At 41.8% G+C, this 19,914-nt stretch overlaps 1 protein-coding gene across 2 annotated transcripts; it reads right to left on the bottom strand.

Annotated features, from left to right (window-relative positions):
- Positions 1 to 633: 633 nt before the first annotated feature.
- LOC147441387 (uncharacterized) lies at positions 634 to 6,826 on the bottom strand. 2 transcript variants are annotated; one of them, XM_086483043.1, is made up of 13 exons: positions 6,675 to 6,826; positions 6,059 to 6,423; positions 5,463 to 5,682; positions 4,649 to 4,849; positions 4,512 to 4,582; positions 3,488 to 3,650; positions 2,805 to 3,395; positions 2,174 to 2,554; positions 2,019 to 2,094; positions 1,874 to 1,937; positions 1,599 to 1,734; positions 1,397 to 1,510; positions 634 to 1,294 (listed from the first exon to the last, which is right to left on the bottom strand). In XM_086483043.1, the coding sequence occupies exons 2-13, from the start codon at positions 6,415 to 6,417 to the stop codon at positions 1,229 to 1,231; spliced, it is 2,442 nt and encodes an 813-aa protein (XP_086339169.1). In that variant the 5' UTR covers positions 6,418 to 6,423; positions 6,675 to 6,826; the 3' UTR covers positions 634 to 1,228. The 2 variants fall into 2 exon arrangements, 1 of the variants encoding a protein (XP_086339169.1); XR_015184317.1 differs by lacking the exons at positions 634 to 1,294; positions 1,874 to 1,937.
- Positions 6,827 to 19,914: the final 13,088 nt, after the last annotated feature.

Below are 19,914 nucleotides of genomic sequence, written 5' to 3'. Positions count from 1 at the left end.
GGTCTGCGCCGGGTGATTTCGCAGAGCGACAAACACCCTCTTCCACGAATCGCTTTCTGCCACTTCAAACTCACAAGTCCGGGCGGACGTGTGTGACACAGGCCTTAGAATGGCAATCACCTTCAAAAGTAAACACTACGATGGCAGATAACTCAAATTGATCACTTAAAATATCACATTGAAGAATTACTCAATGATCAAAGAAAGGTCAACTGAGCCGTCCCTTCTCTTCACATTGACACCTAGCAATTATGTACAAAATATTTTCTACAATAGGCCGCAAATTCATTCTTTAATTTAATGAGTAACGGAATTAAAAATTTGCCTTGCATTCTGCAAAAAACAAACTGAAGTATTCCCTCCCAGTTGAGCTAATTTCACACGCTTTAAACATGTAAGAACAAGCTGAATTTACAATAGAAGAACCATTCTACTCATCACATAATACACTCGCTTCGCAAAGGCGCGTTCGAAGCCCACAGTTAAACCAAAAACACGTTTCTAGCATATCAAAACATTCGGGCAGTATCATTTACTCCCATCATAAGTAAAAGGGAAAAATCATTACAAACTCAACATTGACCTATGAATTAGTAGCCCTTTTCCGTGCGTCTCTGTACATACAATGACAGATTTACAGGTAAATCGCTCAGTGAGCCGGGAAATTATATTATCTGCTGTTACCAAATAACAATTTTCCCTTTCAGCGTGATTCAAGTCTTAACAAAGAGTAGCATCCTATAAGGCCGTTCATTCATAATAACAAAGTTACAAATAGGGCACTTCTCTTGGTGTAGAGATTGGTATCAATTAATGGGCCCATGGAGGCAAGAATGATCGACATAAGATACCTTGTCTGCCTGTAATAGAATGAAACATTCAAGCTACGACATACGAACCACCTCTTGTATGAAAATATCGTCAACTCATGATGCATAATAATACTCACCTAACTCTCCAGAGTTCTACACAGCGTACCTAACCTACTCAATGAAGAGCTCTTACAAAAACCAAAAAATGAGCCCTGTAAGCTCTGAAAGCCTTGGATGTGGCCTAGAACTTGGAAACGGAAAAAATTAGTGCTCCCATTGCAGTGTGCTTTCCACTCAATGTTAGCAAGTGTGTGTAAATTATAAGGGCTTGGCTGAATACAAATGCACAAACCCAAACCAAAAAATTGGCTTCATCTTCTTGCATCTAAATTCTTTGCTGTGTTCTCCTGCAATAATTAGTCAAGCCACTGAGCACCCAACATTTTTGCTAAGAAAGCAAACTTGTCGGTTGCCTCATCGATCTGTCACAGAAAGACAAAATTAGCATTTCCAACAAAATTACAGAATATAAAGGGTACACTCAAAAAATAAAATAAAATAAATCAACCACAAATATAGCCCACCAGCTTCTGGGTTGGGCGCCCAGCTCCATGTCCAGCTTTGGTGTCTAGACGACCAATAATGGGATTTATCTGCCTAATCTCTTTTGAGTTGGTGCATAATTCATACTGCAGTGTCTGGACAACCAGAAACAAGCCCTTTCAGAGATAAGTGAAGGAACCTCTCTCTGGTGCATAATGGTGTTCTTAGAACGCAGTTACTTACAGCAAGAAGCTTGAGAGAGTGAAGCGGAACGACCCGATCATCATGGTCAGCCGTGAGCAGCATGGTTGCTGGGTACTGAACTCCCTCCTTACCAGGGTCTTCCCATGGCCTCCTCACGTTGTGAAGTGGAGAATACCTGCATATTGTATAAGATGAGCACCAGAACATTTCTAGAGGTACCAGAACAACTTTACAAAACGAAGCTAAGAAGCAGCAAGTACAAAATATCTGTTAATAAGTACCCAATACAAAAATATTTAGGTTTAAACTATTACTTAATGAGCCACTTGAACTCTTCTTCATTATCTGAGCAGCCGTAATCTGTCGTCCATGCATGTCCTAATACAGCCCACCAAACCCTGCTCAATCCTAACGTTTTGGAGCTTCAACCAAGAACGGACAGCAAAGAAAGACATTTACCAATGGTGAATTTGTGGAACCTCAACATGTCCATTACGCCAACATGGGCGAGAGCACATCCAAACAGATCCGGTCTCTGCGATACATTAATAGAATGAATGAAGGTATTAGACCCAAGATGCAATGGCTCGTCTAAGAAAGTACAGATAAGTCACCTGATTGATACAAGCTGCAACAAGAAGGCCTCCATTGCTGCCTCCTTCGATAGATAACTTGCTACTTTGTGTGTAACCCGCTTTAATCAAATACTCCCCACAAGAAATGAAATCATCAAAACAATTCTGCTTATTCGCTAAAGACCCTGCCCTGTGCCATTCTTCGCCATATTCACCACCACCTCGGATGTTTGCAAACGCAAGCACACCTCCGCAATGCCGAGAGAACACAATTCGTGACACACTAAATGATGGAGTTATACTGATATTGAAGCCTCCATAACCATAAAGTAAAGTAGGATTCTGGCCATTGAGCTCTATATCTTTCTTTGTCACGATGAACATTGGTATCTTTGTCCCGTCCTTGCTCGGCACAAACACCTGGCTCACACATTGCTCAAAATGAGACTAAAGAAAATAACTCAGGCTTCTTCAAAACCTAAAGTCTCGTGGCTTATTCTGCATGGTTTCAACCAGATTCTATGTTTGGAAGCCTAAAATAGATAAAAAGGACACTACCATATTCTCGTGTCATGCAGTGGGTGCGGACTGTGCAAGGTCAATGCACACTAATAGTGCATCAATCATAGAATCACTCGATAAGCTTTATAAGCGAAAACAACCCAAGTACCTGAGAGGTTTGAAACACAGTTCTGTCGAAATCATTTACAACACTTTCCCTGAAAACTTCCAGCTCTGGATCTTCCACAGTCAAGTCACATCGATAGATAATGCCTGGAGTAAGGTAACTTGCAAAGCTGATGAACACCTCTTTGTCCTCTCTTCTTCCAGATACACTATACACTGACCCGATATCGAGCGGTAAGTACTTGACTAATTGGCCCGATGCCAGCTCCCTAAGTTGCAACACATACTTGACATCACTAAGGTAGCAAACAACAAGCTGCCTTTCGTTAACACACCGAACTGACTGTAAGACATCTGTAGGCAATTCTGGAATGACATCTACCCAAACATCTGAGTTTTTCAAGTCAATCCGTACGAGTTTATACTTGGGAGCATTTTTATTTGTCAGAAAGGTAAAAGATGTCCCATCATTGGCAATCAGCTCATATTGAGCATCGAAATTGTCTACCAGTTTTTGCATTGGCAAGAGGTCACCACCTTTAAATTCAGCTATACCACTTGCAAGCGACGAAAGGTCGCAGTAGTATAGTCTATTTACAGGATCACATCCTTCTGTGATACACAGCACCAAATACTGAAGAAGATAAGAACCATTAATAAGGTTAAAAGAAGATGAAAGACGTTGCTACTAGGTTAATGGATTGAGCCTAAGTGAAAAGGCCTTACCTTGCCATCATCAGTTACAGTGGCCTCAAAGATCCACTTGGGGTTTCCCAAGTCCTTCCAGCACAATATATCCTCAGCTTGATCAGTACCCATAAAGTGATAATACAGCTGATGATTAAGATTAATATTTGTTTCCATGCCCGCATCCACTGACTCATCCAACCTAAAAGAAGAGCTTACAATGCATTAGTATACTCTTGGCAAGAGAGAAAAACTGCAAATAAAAAGTGAACCATCAAGTTTATGCCCCGAAACTACAGGCAAGACTTAGAACTAATGGCATTCAACCTGTAGCTAGCTAACAAGCAGTGACTGTAAGTTTCACAACTTGATACCAAGTAATCCATGCAACATTACCATTGAACTGAGGACGTTAGAACTAAGAACAAAGAAAAAAAGGGCAATGCTGAGAACAGTCCTCAAAACATAAATAACAAGTACAAAATCTCTTATCATGATTAGAACCCAGAGACAAAATGTTCCAAAACCGAACAATGTTGTGCCTTTTGGCATAGAGAAGACAGCACAAAACACCTGATCAAGAGAGGCGCATGAATGCCCAAGTTATCAACATAAATGCTTGTCCATTCACAAGCTAGCCAGTCTCATTGTTACATCCCCAAACATCAGCCTCGGAGCCTGCAGCCAACGGGCTAGCCTCTACCACAAGGACTGTGTCCCATACCATCAAGCCCACACCGATCCGGGTGTGCAGGTAGAGCTGCCAAGGGCCTAGAGTCCGAGTGTGGTGATTGCTCACAAATGAGCCCAAGGTCCTATTTATAAGATTCCTTAACCGCCCTAACCATTGGGCCATGTTCACACTTGGCCAGACATAGCTCAAGCACCCATCCTCCCATAGAGGCTCAGATTTGAGGCCACAGTGGTGCTAGCCTTGGCTGTGTGCACTTGGAAAAAGAGAGTCGTGAAATGAGGAGGTAAATTTTTCTTTTTCAGCCCAGAGTATTCCTCCTTTCCGATAAATAACATAACAAAAAACTGGAAAAGCAGTAAGAAAATTTACTTTGGTGCAGGGTAGCGACTATAAAAAAATCCCTTATGATCGTGAGTCCATGCAATTGAAGAAAATTTGACCTGCCAAAAGAATCTCATCAAATGGTTGTCAATATATATAAGAGCTTGATATAAAGTGATACCAACCCATGAGAGGGTATCTGGTTCCCAAGCCTTGTCAGCTACTCTCATCACTTTGATACTCATCCAATCACTCCCACTAGAGTTGAGGCCAACTGCCAAAAATTCCGTATTCTCACTGAAAACTGAAGCTGATAACGCTACTGTCCCATCTTCACTGAGCTTGTTTGGATCCAAGAATACCTGTGCCTCTCCTATTAAATCATCCTGAAAGTCCAAACACACTCCAATAACTGAATGAATGTACAAAGTAAACATATGATTTGACAAATGTATTGTAAGCAGTTCAAAAAAACCGTGGAGGTATGGACCTTTCTGGATATGGAAAAGAACTATCTCACAGAAAAATGTACATATTTTACAAGTATACAAATCTAAAATGGAAACCTTAGCAATACGAATTACGCAATCCTTTTGTACTCAACTAAAAGGCATTCACCGTGTTGCAAAAAAGAAAACTATGGCATTCTGGTTTCTCTGTCAAGGAATAATTGTTATTACAAAGATGGGCCATGGATGGACAAAGACGCAACAAACAATCACACTTCATCAACTACAACTATCCATAAATCTCAATGCCCCAAAATATTGTCTTGTTTGGCTGAAGTTAGAGGAACCGTTTTATACAAGATGGCATGAAGTTCCTCTCTTTAAGTTAAATAATTCAAAACAGCTTTTTTTACATGACAATATGCATATAACTATGGGAATATCACAAATTTTACATGGAAAGAAAAGCTCCGGGGACCAGCACTAAATGTACACCACAGCCCCTGAAAAAAAAGCAATTATTTTGTCCAAAATAAAACACAATAATTACCTGAATATAGAGCACACTTTGTGCCTGTAGTCCCGTGTTATGATAATAGAAATATTTATTCCCTCTTCTAAAAGGACAATCGTATTTTGGATAATCAAAAAGAGCTCTAATTCGGTCTCGTAGATTCTCTCGAAGTTCGCAGGTGTTAAGCACCTCATTACATAACCCTCTCTGAGCTTCAACAAACTCTTTCACATCTTCGGCATCAACATTCTCCAACCTGCTCATTAAGGAAGTAAGAATGGGTTCAACTAAAATCAGCACAACCATGTCACATATGATACAATATACAGCACTGTGGATGTGAGCTCGTGTAGGTGTCGGTACACATACACGCATGTACATGCAGATGCACGTGCGTGCGCACTGACACACACAGCTAAAACCTCATGATAAAAGTAGTTTATTGGCATTGAAACCCAGACAAAAGTAATCAAATCCTGAGTATGAGAGTTCACCATGAGAAGCTTAAATAGGGACCTAATCAAGAACTTCAATGCTATATCTCTCACACACACTGTTTTGGGAACAAGCGATAGAAAAAACCCAGATTGCTTGTTACACTATTAAAAGCCTGTCAGGGAAAAGTCTCTAACCAGCGGTAAGGGTCCGCGACAGAAACTCCGTGGTAATCCTCCACAACTGAGTCATCGCGCTTGACGGATGGGTACACAAGTTGCTCTGACACCTCTGCTAAGGAGCCCATGGTGGCAAAGGCTCTAGCTCCTTGTGAACAGCCCCTCAGATCTACTGCAGAAAGAGATAGTATTGATAATGGCAGTAATGCCAGTGACGATGGAAATGGCGGTCGCTGTATGAAGCAGGAGGGTGTCAATGCTGAGCTCTCTTTAAATTCTGAATCAGTTTTTGAATTGCGGCAAGAATTGGCCCTGTATAAGCCTGGCAAAGAAGATGAAGAAGAAACCCTTGCTTGGAGGCGCAATCCGCCGTGCATTCAAACCTGCAATCGTCTCACACACACATACACAAAACCCTGAATAGCAACTCTCTCTCTCTCTCTCTCTCTCTCTCTCTCTCTCTCTCTCTCTGCCTCTGCCTGCTTTCATGCAAGAGGGGTAACGTTCAATATTCAGAAGTGTGGGGCGTCTCACGCGCACGTTGAGCTCTCTATCTTTCTCGAGTCCCCACATACACACACTTGTAGAATTTGTTGGCGTGTGTGTGTGTGAGAGAGAGAGCGTGTGTGCGTACCGATGTGTGAAGAAGAACGTTTGCACGAAGAAGAAGAGAAGCTGGTTCCAACTTTCAAGGAGGAGGGAAGGTGTTGTGATGTTTTAGTGAGAGCTCCCAGGCGTGTGCTTGAGGAACTCCTTCCACATCTGGGCCGGGTCGTCTAAAATAAGTATCCTCTGTAAAGTGCCTTTTCAGATTCGCTTGACATTCCTAGTGGCCAAATATGGAAGTGGCCAACCGACACTATGGTTGTGTTCAGGGTTGAGAGCCTCCAACCTTTTTTTTCTTTTTCTTTTCTTTTAGCCGTTCAAAGCTTCGCTTCGACTAGTCAGAGCCTCCAACCTTTGCCTTCATCCTCAAACTACACTCCGTAGAACCAATGTACACAAAAGCTGATGGCTTTCGTGTGTGCACATGACAATCCTATTGTTGTGTTCAGGGTTGAAGAGCAAACGAGCTTCAAAACCAGTGGCTAAGCAACACTATGATTCTGTCCACGGTTGAAGAGCAAACAAGCCTCAGACCTTTGCCATAATCCTCCATTCACATTGCATAGAACCAGTGTACACACATTTGGGAAGCCAAAACAAACAAGGTGAAGGGTCACATTGGCATTTTCTAAACAATTCAACACCAATTGTGTAATTGGGCATTTAAGTGTCCTATTTTCTCGTCAAATCTTTTTTTTTTAAATGCTCGTTAGAGTTGGTTTTGAATTAAGTACATGCAAACCCCAGCATATCCTTTGCAGAGAAGTTTCTAACAAGTACAAAAAAGTCACTTCAATGGGTGCAAAGCCCCCTGAGGGATTTCAAACCATTGACCCTAATCATACCCTTAATCAAAGTTACAAAATTTTCGCTTCTCGACAAGCCGCTTCCTTTTACTTGACAAAAGCCATCCGCAGGTTTCCAGCACCAGATTTGCGAGTAACACTCCGTTCTTTTTTTGGAATAGTAGTTCATTCCTAAAAACCCATATGGCTTTCAGAACTGTAGCTCAAACTATACAAATTTATGTCCTCATTTTTCTCATTAAATCTTTAGGTTGATCTACTATAGATAGAAATAAAATTTTAAAGTTTGGTTCATTGTATAATTAGGCAATGGCATGAAGAAAATTGATAATTTTTTTCTATGTCAAAATAAATTCCATACTAAAAGAATCATGAAAAGTTTTAAGTTAAAAGTTTTACTAAGACAGGTTCTCCAAAAAAAAAAAAAAAGCTCATGTTAAGGAGTTATTTTCAAAATGTTTACTTTATGGAATTTCAATGCTCATGTCAAAGAATCAATGTGGTCTTAGTACAAAGCCATGATATAAAGTGATTCTATAGGTTTAAAACCATCGAATACAATTTTTTTCGGGATTCAATTTTGCATAAGTCGTATAAATTGAGATGCATTTTGAAATTTTGTTAAACAAAATTTGTTGAAACATTAACTTGTGACTGAACAAGCATGTAAATAAGATTGTGGATTCAAAGGACATGGCAAATTAAGTTCTTCAAGACTGATTTGTTCTTTGGTAGTAACAGGTTGGGAAGTCCTGCTCTGCTTGTCTGCATACAAATAATCAGGTCCTACTTCTTTCACCATATTTGGCAAGCAAGGAACCGTCGGGTGTTTGAGGGGGATCTGGCTGTGGCAAGCTTTTGTGAAATCATACAAGAGAGCAGAGTGACAATCCACATGATTGGAGGTAAACAAGCCTCAGAGGACTGGTCTAGAACAACACATATCATGATGACATCTTGTAATAAGTAAAGCTTAGGAGTAGTTGTGGTTTCTTTGTCAAGCAGAGAACTTGTAATCCTTTGACCCTCAAGGCTCGGTCTGAGCTCGAGGTTGGTGTATATTTTTGATGTTCTTAATACCATCCACTCACAATTGTGAGTTTTGCAAAATAAAAAATAAAAAATTATAACGCTTCGATTGAGTTTTTCTTGAGAAATTTGCTATGATATATTGATATTGATACGAAAAATTAAAATTGTGCTCATTTTTTAAAGCTAATATCTCTCATGTGAAAACGGGAATTGTTAGCGTGTGTGGCATTGTAATAAGATCCTCTACTCGTATTTTACACAAACATCAATAACTATCATCTTAACTTGCTTAAATAGCATTTAGGTCTATGTAGAATGATGCAACCCAATTTATATAAATGATTTTTTTTTTATTTCAAGCATGCTAAAATGCATGAAAGTTGTGTTTTCAACTTTACACAATGTAATACAACCTCAAAATAATTTTCTATTAAGTGAAATTTGTAAAAATATGTAGAAATCCTATAAAAGTAGTGAGTCTATCTTATTTTTTAGGCCTCAAATTTTTTTTTCTAACCATAGCATACCTATCCTTCAAAACATCACTTGCGATTTTGTAAGAGTACCTTTATGAGTCCATTTCTTTATTGAGATAAGTTCGAAAGTATAAGAAAGCAAGTTCTTTGACCTCAAGGCTCGGTTTGAGCTCGAGGTTGGTGTATATTTTTGATGTTCTTAATACTATCCACTCGCACCAAGCACCAAAAGAATCAAAAGGATAACTTTTGAGAAAAGAAAAGAATGAAAGCAAACTACTTTGTGTCAAAGTGAATTTTTGTAAATTTTGGAATTTTTTACATTCACTCTTGGATTTATCCATAAACACTCTCCACAAAACCTAAAAATAGCCCAAAAGGTACAAATTGTAATTTGGACATCCTCAAAAGTGTAAATCGCTTGTTTTGACCTCATATAACCAATGCAAAAGGTGTTTCTTTTAAATAGGGGGTGGTCGAAGCACCCCTACGTTTAATGTGAGAAAATTTAGGTTAAGGGTCAAATGGACTCGTTCACTTTTGAAGGAGGTCTATGGAGCCTACACTTTTCCCCCTTCGTATCACCTTTAGAGGTCTATGAGGGAGCCCTCTATCACGGATAGCCAAGGTGGAGTTATTGTGAATGAGTGAGGGAAATTATGGGAACTATGTTTGGGAGAGAGTGAAGGCGATGTGAAAGAAAGGGGGTTATTTTTGGAAGAGACATCTTCCCTTACTCACAACGACAACTCTGCATACCACCATAGAAGCTAGGGTTTCACACTCACTCACTCTCTCTCTCTCTCTCTCTCTCTCTCTCTCTCTCTCCAAGATTTGGAGATTTGGGTTCAAACTTCACTCTTTATTGTCCCAACACTTTTGCTTAGTAGCCATTTCTTTAATGCAAGTTGCATGTTCTTACCACGAGAGGAAACTCAATCTTTGATGTATGTATAAATTGTGATACTTGGTTGTGGTCATGCTCGTTGCCATCTTTGTCCTATGGCAATCTTTTGTGATCATCATGATTCTTACTATTACTAAACATGGATCCCTATTCTTTTCAAGGTTGAGTGTCCTTATATAGAAACAGATAAAAAGTTACATCGACATGCTCAAGGAGGGAGCATACACATTGAGGACAGAGTTGGTTACTAGCTTTAACATCAAGGGGTTAGTTCTTGAGATCATCAAGCTCATATTTGATTTTTACAAGTAAAGTTTTGGCATAGTGCCAGTTTCCAGCTGAAGGTTCAAGTCTTCCTGAATCTCTTTCTACATGATGTCTCTCATGTAGCACAGCTCCTCGTCAACTCCAGCACACTGAAAAAGATCACCCATAGTGTCCACCATCTTGTGCTTCTTCCGATAGATTCTATACTCAGCAATGGAGAGTTTTTCTACCTGCAAAACAATGTCATCAAAGAAGATTCTCAGCTTTGAGACCTGGTAAGCCTCCGCATACAGATAGCAATTCCTCTGCATGTCGATATAAACTTTTGTCTCTTTCTAATACAATCACCGCCTTATACTGGTTTTTTTAATTTAAAACAAGTGAAAGGATCACGGTGGCTTTCTAAAACAATAAGAAAGTGATAAAATCATTAGCTTGAGTTCAACTAGAGTTAGTATTTGGGAAAGGATTGCCTCAGCTTAGCTTTGAGCCATTTGAAAATCGAGACCAGCCAACTACAAACCATGGTAAAGAGAAGAAAACCGGTGAAATATGTGAGAACATAGTTCAAAATTCATGCAATTTTAAATTTTTGCTAGTATTTACGGTTTGCTTCTTTGGCTGACGATCGCTTAATAAAAAAGAGTTTCTCGAATATTGACTAGAATCAAGTTATAGAATGCAAGAAAAGTCAAGGATGTGAGGCTATGAAATCAAGTGTGAAATAAAAAGAACTCATTATACATATACATACATACATATGTATGTATGTATATATATATATATATATATATATATATATATATATATATATATATATATATGTATGTATGTATATATGTATATAGACATACATACACACACATATATGTATATGTGTGTGTGTGTATCTATAGAATTTACTAGAATTATGTAAAGTGAAGCTTCACTTTAACGTTCTAAAACAATAGACTGCAGAGAAGTCAAGACGTGTCAGAAGGATGTGAAATAAAAAAATTCATTTACTATTTTAAAATTGAAATAACATTTAAAGGTAAATCTCCATCATCATTGAAAAAGATGAAAGTATGCCTAACCCAACTCTAGTGTAAGGCTTCTTTTACAAAGCCAACAAGGTGAAGACTCCTTTTGGCATTTGGAAACAAATGGTTGAAAAAGAAGTTATACGAAGGGACCATTTACAAAGTAAAATAAGTTTCTTTAAAATCAAAAGGTGAAGAAATTCACGAGCTCTTCAATAAGGACCTATTTACAAATTAAACAAAATGAAGGTTCATCCTCAGGTCGTACCTATCCCATCCTCAGGGTCGTACCTAAGCCCCTCTCTCCCCCCCTCCACATCATCCTGAATTAGCGATGGGGTCTCTCCCTCGACAGGAGGCAATGGAACTTTAAATTTACCTTCTCTCCCATCCTCAGGTCGTACCTAAGCCCCTCTCTCCCCCCCTCCACATCATCCTGAATCGACGATGGGTCTCTCCCTCGATAGGAGGCAATGGAACTTTAAATTTAGGACCCTATGGTCAACTGCATCTTCCCCAAAGAAATACGCCCTCCTTTGGCTGATCATCTACAAAGCTGTCTGGACTGGCTAGAAACTTAGGGACGCCGGCCTTGATCTTGGAACTTGCCCCAGATGCAAGAATTGTCTTGAAGACCTTCCTCACCTCTTCATGAACTGCTCTTTCAACTTTCCCTTTTGGAAACTAGTTCTGAGTTGTCTTGGCCGCACTCTTTCATGGAAAAATGTTCTGTTAGGTGATAATGTAGGCATCCCATCCATTATCTGGAACCATATAAGGGGAGAATTCATGTGGGCTATCTGGAGGCAGAGGGATTGCTATATGTATGAGAAGGCTTACCAGGTCTCAAACCTGAGAATCTTCTTTGATGAAATTGTTTTGCAGATAGAAAAACTTTCCATTGCTGAGTGCAGAATCTACCGGAAGAAGCACAAGATGCTGGACACTTCGGGTGATTTTTTTCAGCGTGCTGGAGTTGATGAGGAGCTGTGCTACATGAGAGAAATCATGGAGAAAGAGATTCAGGAAGATGTGAACTCTCGGCTGAAAAAGTGGCAATATGCCATAACCCTACTTGTAAAAATTAGATGTGAGCTTGATGCTCTCAAGATCTAGCCCCTTGATGTTTAAGCTAGCTACCAACTCTGTCCCCAATCTGTATGCTCCCTCCTTGAGCATGTCGATGTATCTTTTTGTCTCTTTCTAATAAAAATCTCCGTCTTATATTGGTAAAAAATGAAGGTTCACTTTGGTATTCTAAAAATATTTAAAAAAACCTACAACCACAAAAAGTAAAGCTAGGAGGTTACCAACATTAAAAACTAACCTTATCATGTGCACACACGTCCTCACTAGCTTAATTTGCGGGCCAAAGCCAAGGTGAGGAATCACAAAAGCCTGCTAAACTTAAGAGGGGATCAGAGTTATGGAAAGTAAGTGAGATTGACAGCTTAAAACACATGTCATTGTTTTATGCTTTAATATAGAATTATATTGTCCATTATACACACATTAATGTCTTATATGTTATGAAAGGCCCCACTTAAACAACACATTGAAAGGTTCGCATTGGCATTTCAAATCCCAAAAAAAAAGTAAAAAAAATAAAAAATAAAAGGACCCATTGATATACTAAAACAAAAGAATATTTTAATGCTTTCATAAGAAAAGGTAGTAAAAATTCAATTTAATGAAATGGACCTTTATGAGGTCCTTAAATGAAAGGACTCTTTCTCATGAAATATTAAAAACAACACATCCCAAAAAAACAAGTGAAAGGCTCACAGTGGCTTTTTTTTTTTTTTTAAAGTGATAAAGTCATTAGGTTGAGCTTAATTGGAATCTATGTTCGTGAAAGGATTGCCTTATCTTAGCTTTGAGCCAGTTGAAAATCGAGACTAGCAGTTGCAAACCATGGTAAAGGCAAAAAAAACAATGAAATATGTGAGAAAAATATAGTTCAAAAATCTTGCAATTTTTAAATTTAAGCTAGTATTTTTTGTTCGTTTCTTTGTGAGGAGGAAACTCCACTAACGGTCGCTTTAATAAAAAAGACTTTTTTTAATATTGACTAAAATTAATTTATAAAATGCAAGAAAAGTCAAGTCATGTAAAGTTGTGAAATGAAAAGAACTCATCAATCAATATGTGTGTGTGTGTGTATATAATTTACTAGAATTATGCAAGGTGAAGCTTCACTTTAACATTCTAAAACAATAGAATGCAAGAAAAGTCAAGACATGTCACGATGTGAAATAAAAAGATCCATTTACTATTTTAAAAGTGAAATAACATTTAAGATAAGTCTCAATCATCACTGAAAACATGGAAAGTATGCGTAACCCAATTCTCCTCTAAGGCTTCTTTTAGAAAGCCAAAAAAAGGTTGAGTGTCCTTGTATCCTATAAATAGGCTTTGTTGCATTGGATAGAGAGCTTCTTTTTAGCTTTCTAAAAGAAGCCTTAGAGGGAGAAGAAACCTTGCAGCTTCAAGCTTTCGGCTCCTAGGTATCCCTTTTGGGTTTAGGGTATCTATGGCCCAGAGATGGCAATGGGTACTGGAGCGTTTCTCCTCCAAACTCAATCGATGGACAAGGTTTCAGGCCAATATTGCGGGCAGGACACTGGTTGTCAAGCATTTTATATCCTGCTATGTCCTCTTCTTCCTCTCCTATTGGAGGCCACCTAACTCTCAGTTAAAGGATATAACCAGGGCTTGCATAAACTTTCTATTGATGAGGAAGGGCCTTGCCAAGGTTAGCTGGGATGCATGCTGCCTCCCTAAGAAACAAGGAGGACTTGGCCTCACTGACTTCAGTAGATGGGCAAACAAACTAGTCATAAAACTTGTCCTCAGAGCCCTGGATAAACCAGACGAGGAGTGGGCTTCCTTGCTATTTCGGAACATCAGCAAATTCAAAGTCAAAGGGAGCAATGGCCTGCACCCCCTCCCGTGGTTCACAGTCTTCTTTGGACCTACCGAGGTATCACCCATTGGTTCTCCCCTCCTTAAATCCTTGTGGGGAGCGTGGAACAGATATAGGAACCACCTTAGAGTCAACTGGGACTCCAAGTACAGCCTTCACCTACGAGCACATGAATCAATTTGGTGGTCGCTGCCTCTGATTCCCCCTCTCAACCAGGCTCAGATCAGAACAGCTAAGCGTATTCACAACAAGGGCATTACCACTTGGATAAACTTGTGGCACAGCAGCTTGGAGCACAGGTGGCTCTCCCAAACCGAGCTCACAAGTCGATACAACCTGCAACCCTGGGAGTTAACTCTGATTACTAACAGGAAGTCCCTCTTCCTGAAGGAGCTGGAATGGACTCTCTTGAGTGACCTTGACCCCTCCCTCAAGGCTCTATACTGGTCTAGTGGCAGCGCTCTGTCTAACCCCCCCACCCTAGCCCCTAACCTCACAAAACCTCTCCACGTTTCCCTCAACAGAAAGTGGAGGATCTCACTGGAACGTCGTCAACGGGCCTTTAAATTCCAGTCAGTTTGGAATATAGGCCTCCCAGCCAAACACTCTGTCCTGCTCTGGTTAATCCTCCACAAGGCGGTCTGGACGGGGCACAGGATGAGGCTGATCGGGTTAGGCTCTGGGCTTTGTCAAAGGTGCAATAGAGCCGAGAAGGACATCCCCCACCTCTTTATGAACTGCCCCAAAAGTTTAGAAATCCTGTCCCCCATGATCGCTGGGCTAGGGAGCACTTTAAGTTGGAAACAAATGTTGCTTGGTGACTCAGTTTCCTTATTTTCAGTGGTCTGGAATAGTTTAAGAGGGGAATTTTTCTGGATTATCTGGTCTGACCAAAATGACAGGCTGTTAAACATATCTTACCATATCAAAAGTCTGAGAGTGTTGTTTTCTCACTTTTCTGTACAGGTAAATCAACTCAAGCTGGAGCAATGCCGTATATACGAAGCTAATTTCAAGGTGCTTATGGAGTGCATGGGATTTTACAACAGCACTAACATAAACAAGCAGCAGGAGGTTTTGCTTGATGGATCTTACACTCATCTACAGAGAATGATGGATGAATGTCGAACGGATGGGGATAGGATAAGGAGGCTACACAGCAACAGTCTTCGGCTCGTCGCCCACATCCAAGAGTACCTTTATGCCTTGACTGAACATAACCCCCCTAACTAAGGATAGGATCTTGTATGGGCCATGTAATTTTGATTACCCAAAGTTTTGTATCTACTGACCGAAAGCTAACTATACCCATGTGGTAGTCCATTGTAACTTTGTTTCTTTTTCTTTAATATAAAACTGCTCGAACCCTTTATGATTAAAAAAAAAAAAAGCCTTAGAGGAGAGTCGTGTTAGGCATACTTTCAATGGTGAACCTCAAATGTCCTTTTGACTTTACTATATTAAATGGGCCTTAAAGAACAAGAAATTATAAGGAGTGCATTCGTAGGAGTTTGATCTTCGGAATTGTGGTGTGAAGTATTGGAATTTGATTCAATGAAACTTCCTTTGATATTTCTATTTGTGAAAGAGTGCCTTCATTTAAGACCTCATACATATCAATTTTATTAAAGTATTTTATTATTTTCTATTCTTATAGATCTTTCTTTTCTTATGCACTCAATTAAATGTTCTTTTGTTTTAGTTTATAAATGGATTCTTTTATTTTGTTGTTTTTATTTGATTTCTTTTTCAGTCTATTTTGTTTTACAATGCCAGTGTGTATAGATTTTTTATTGTTTAAGTGGAATCTTTCGTAATTAAAAAAAATTATAATTTATGTATATAATGAACTATGATTTTATATTAAAACACAACAAAAATGACATGCGATTGTAGACATTGATTTTAGCATACTTCCCATGAATCTCTTCCCCTCTTAACTTTAGCATCCTCAGCATCCTCCTCAGTGACTCTTGTCACCTTCTTATTTCGCCTTTGTTGCATTATATTATTTTACAATGCCAAAGTGAAGCTTCACCTTGTTTACCATAAGCACTAAGTGAATATATATAGAAACAAGGTGAAGGTCAGGTAGGCATGTTAAAATATATTAACCTCTCAAAAAAGTTGTTTAAAAAAGTGTGCTTAAAAAAAAATCAAAAGTGCATGTAACCTTAAAAAGTTACTTTTAAATCAAGACTTCACCCTCCAAACCACATGATTTCTTTTGGTTTTCAATACTTTTAAGCCCAAACTTGAGGGACATAGGTCTTTTCATCCTTCTCCCTTATGGACAAGCCAAAAAAAAATTGATTATACATGGAGCACCTAGGGATGGTTGATAGATATCAACCCCAAAACTTTTGCTAGTGGGTTCACCGTTCAATTTGGGAGATTTAAAGTTGATTCCAAAGGACAATAATAGAGTTTGTTTTAACAAGCGAAAACATTGCTTTTTTTTATCGAGCACCCGAGGGTGGTTGGTGGATACCACCCCCAAAGCTTTTTCTGGTGGGTTCAATTGGGAGATTTAAAGTTGATTCCCAAAGGACAAGAGTAGAGTTTACCTGAAAGTTGCAAACAATTAGTCCAAGCGTTTTAGGACTAGTACTTAGTATATTTTTGCCAAAAGTAATTGCTCAAAGGACAGGACCTTTTGAAAAGATTCAACTTCAACAAATGGAACGTACACAATTACACAAGAATGTACACATGGACCTCCACAAGTGGCGACATGGAAACCTTTACTTGACACAAAAGCCTCTCTCGTCAGGCAACGCTCAAGAGAAAGATGTCGACATGATGTCCCCATAGATTACCTCCCCCCCCCCTCTCTCTCTCACTCACTCTCACACCAATGTGTGGTAGATTGGTTATCCCATTCTCCTCTCGTTTAACGGGTATCGAGATTCAGAGTTGTCGAATAGATTTTTGAGATCTCTTTGGATTGTTTCTATTACGTCTCTTTACGTCTCTCGGGATAGATTTTTGAGGTCTTTCGGGATTAATGGGCCTACCTAACTAGCTAAGTGGTCTTCTCTAAAACAATACAATAAATATTCTTTTTTACATGTACACCCTACCCACACTCTTGTGGTGTGACGCCCCAGAATCTGGGCGCGTCAGGTTGAGGTGCGTGGTGGGCGCGTTTGCTTTCAAAGGGCCCGGCTCGGACGGGACCGGCTCAGGCGGAGGGGTGTTTTGTCTTCAAGGGCCTGGCTCGGACGGGACCGGCTCAGGTGGGCCCGGCTCGGACGGTACCGGCTCGGGTCGAGTTGCCTTCACGGGGGCCCGGCTCGGACGGGACCGGCTCGGGTGGAGGGGTGTTTTGTCTTCAAGGGCCTGGCTCGGACGGGACCGGCTCAGGTGGGCCCGGCTCGGACGGTACCGGCTCGGGTCGAGGTGTTGTCTTCCAGGGGGCCTGGCTCGGACGGGACCGGCTCAGGTGGGCCCGGCTCGGGTCGAGGTGTTTCTTCAAGGGGTCCTGGCTCGGACGGCACCGGCTCAGGAGGGACCGGCTCGGACGGGACCGGCTCGGGTCGAGTTGCCTTCACGGAGGCCCGGCTCGGACGGGACCGGCTCGGGCATGCTTGCGTTCCATGGGTCGACGGCCGTGTTGCGTTTCGTGGGTCTTGCGTTCCGGGTCCCTAGCCCCACGTAGCCTCAAGCTCCGTCGCACTCACGGAGGGTCATAGCATGCCCTGGGGAACCTTGCCTGGAGTCCCCACGGTGCACGAGTGCCTGGAGTGAGGCTAGCGTGTCTAGGTGGGGAGTCCCCTCCCGTGGCCGTTTTCGGGAGGCTCATACCCCTTATATACACCCCCGGTTGAAGAGAGTTCGACGTCCTCGTCGAACGTGGGGAAAAGAGAGCTTGGCTATGCATGAGGCCAAGGGACTAAGGGGTGCATATAAGTGCAAAGTGAGCAAAAACTGTACCCAAATGCAAGTAGGTAGAATGCTTTGTTTTTGTACTTTTGGAATGAAGTGTGTGTGTATTTTTGGATTTTTGGCAGAAGGCTGAAAAGATATGCTTTGAATAGGCAAGTAGAATTCCCCATACTTGTGTATTCCCCAAAATAGGTAACCCGGAGTGCGCGGAGCCACCTGCTGCGTTGGTCCGCGCGGAGGCTTCTTGAAAGCCGAATGTGAAGGAGAGTCCGTTGCAATGTAGCACTTGCGAAGTTGCAAGGAAGCTTACCGTCATTTTGACGCGCGTTGTAGACTTAGGCTGACCCCAGCTTTGGTTTCCAATCGCCGAATCTTGAATCGGGCAAGGTTTCTTGGTTAGATGCAGTCTTCGGGTCGAAGTAGCTTTGGTGCGTCATGACACCATGAAGGCTTTGGTTGATCCTTCAATCTTCAACTGATCCCTGTGTGTCCCTGTGTGGACGTCATTTGGAGGGCTAGCTCGGGGCCCTGTGGTCTCTTTGTAGACTTGAGTGGGTCTTCAGCTCAGCATGGCCACAAACGTGGCCGGGGTGCGACGAACACAGTTGGATTGGTCCGTCGCGTTTTTGGTAGTTCAACTTTTTGATATAAAGAGCCCTGTCTGGCTCGCATCTTTCCTTTTTGTGTTGGAGGTGCCCGGCTCGGATCGGGGCCGGCGCGGGTCACGGGTGACGGCCCGGGGTTTGGACGCGTCACGGGGATGGGGGGGCGTGGAGCTCTTTCCTGCAGCTCTGATACCAAGTGTGACGCCCCAGAATCTGGGCGCGTCAGGTTGAGGTGCGTGGTGGGCGTGTTTGCTTTCAAAGGGCCCGGCTCGGACGGGACCGGCTCGGGCGGAGGGGTGTTTTGTCTTCAAGGGCCTGGCTCGGACGGGACCGGCTCAGGTGGGCCCGGCTCGGACGGGACCGGCTCGGGCGTGGTTGCGTTCCATGGGTCGACGGCCGTGTTGCGTTTCGCGGGTCTTGCGTTCCGGGTCCCTAGCCCCACGTAGCTCAGGCTCCGCCGCACTCACGGAGGGTCATAGCGTGCCTTGGGGAACCTTGCGTGGAGTCCCCACGGTGCACGAGTGCGTGGAGTGAGGCTAGCGTGTCTATGTGGGGGGGTCCCCTCCCGTGGCCGTTTTCGGGAGGCTCATACCCCTTATATGTGGCAAATCTTGTGCCCCCCCCCCCCCCCCCCCCCCCCCCCCCAAAAAAAAAAAAACCCAAGAAAAAGGCATCGGCAACCCATAGCGTACTCTTGTGGGAATTGGGAGGCCGAGGTGGCTAGCCTTTGTCTCACAGCCAAGGCAGGCTCTCGTGAGTGACACGCCTTCACGACAAACGCAAATCCCTGAGCCCTCTCCCGCAAGAGTCAGGAGGCTGAGGCGACTATTGGTCTATGTCTCGCAGCAACCAAGACAAGCTGTCGTGTGCCACAAACCTTCATGATGCATCTAGAAACCTAGAAATCAGCACAACGCTTCATTTATGGACACTTACACGATATTAATCAACCAAAGAAGTGTGTGTGTGTTTTGTGTTTGGGGGGGGGGGGGGGGGGGGGGTGGGGGATCAAAATAAGTCTAGAGACAAGAGACAAGAGAGACATGTATTTCTGTGTAGATGGGAAAAGTGGAAGCACTTATAGAATCTCCCAAGATTCCATTAAAAAGAAGGTGAAGGTCTACGTAGGCATTTCAAAACAAAGTGGGAAGGAAGTCAAATGGGCCTTGTAGCTTCTTGATGTATTAAATTTTGGCATGTTACGAAGCTACAAGGTCTCATACAGAGGCGAACACGCGAAACATCAAGAAGCTACAAGGTGACAGAGACAAGCCACTCCCCATGATCTTGTACACATTGTTAGCAATTTGTGATCATAACGGTGCTAACTAGCCTATTC

This window comes from Adiantum capillus-veneris, chromosome 15 (assembly GCF_014529385.1).
Source record: "Adiantum capillus-veneris isolate H3 chromosome 15, ASM1452938v2, whole genome shotgun sequence".
Lineage (NCBI taxonomy): Eukaryota > Viridiplantae > Streptophyta > Polypodiopsida > Polypodiales > Pteridaceae > Adiantum > Adiantum capillus-veneris.
Note: the sequence above shows the minus strand (reverse complement) of the source record. Positions and strands in the feature narration are given on the sequence as shown.

What these genes read in the sequence shown, in the direction of transcription:
- LOC147441387 (XM_086483043.1), bottom strand. Translation starts at nt 6,417, where the DNA reads ATGCACGGCGGATTGCGCCTCCAAGCAAGGGTTTCTTCTTCATCTTCT. An exon ending in AGTCGCTACCCTGCACCAAA is followed by an intron (nt 3,651 to 4,511) that starts GTAAATTTTCTT and finishes CTCTTCTTTTAG; the next exon opens with GTTGGATGAGTCAGTGGATG. An exon ending in ACTCTCTCAAGCTTCTTGCT is followed by an intron (nt 1,511 to 1,598) that starts GTAAGTAACTGC and finishes CTGGTTGTCCAG; the next exon opens with ACACTGCAGTATGAATTATG.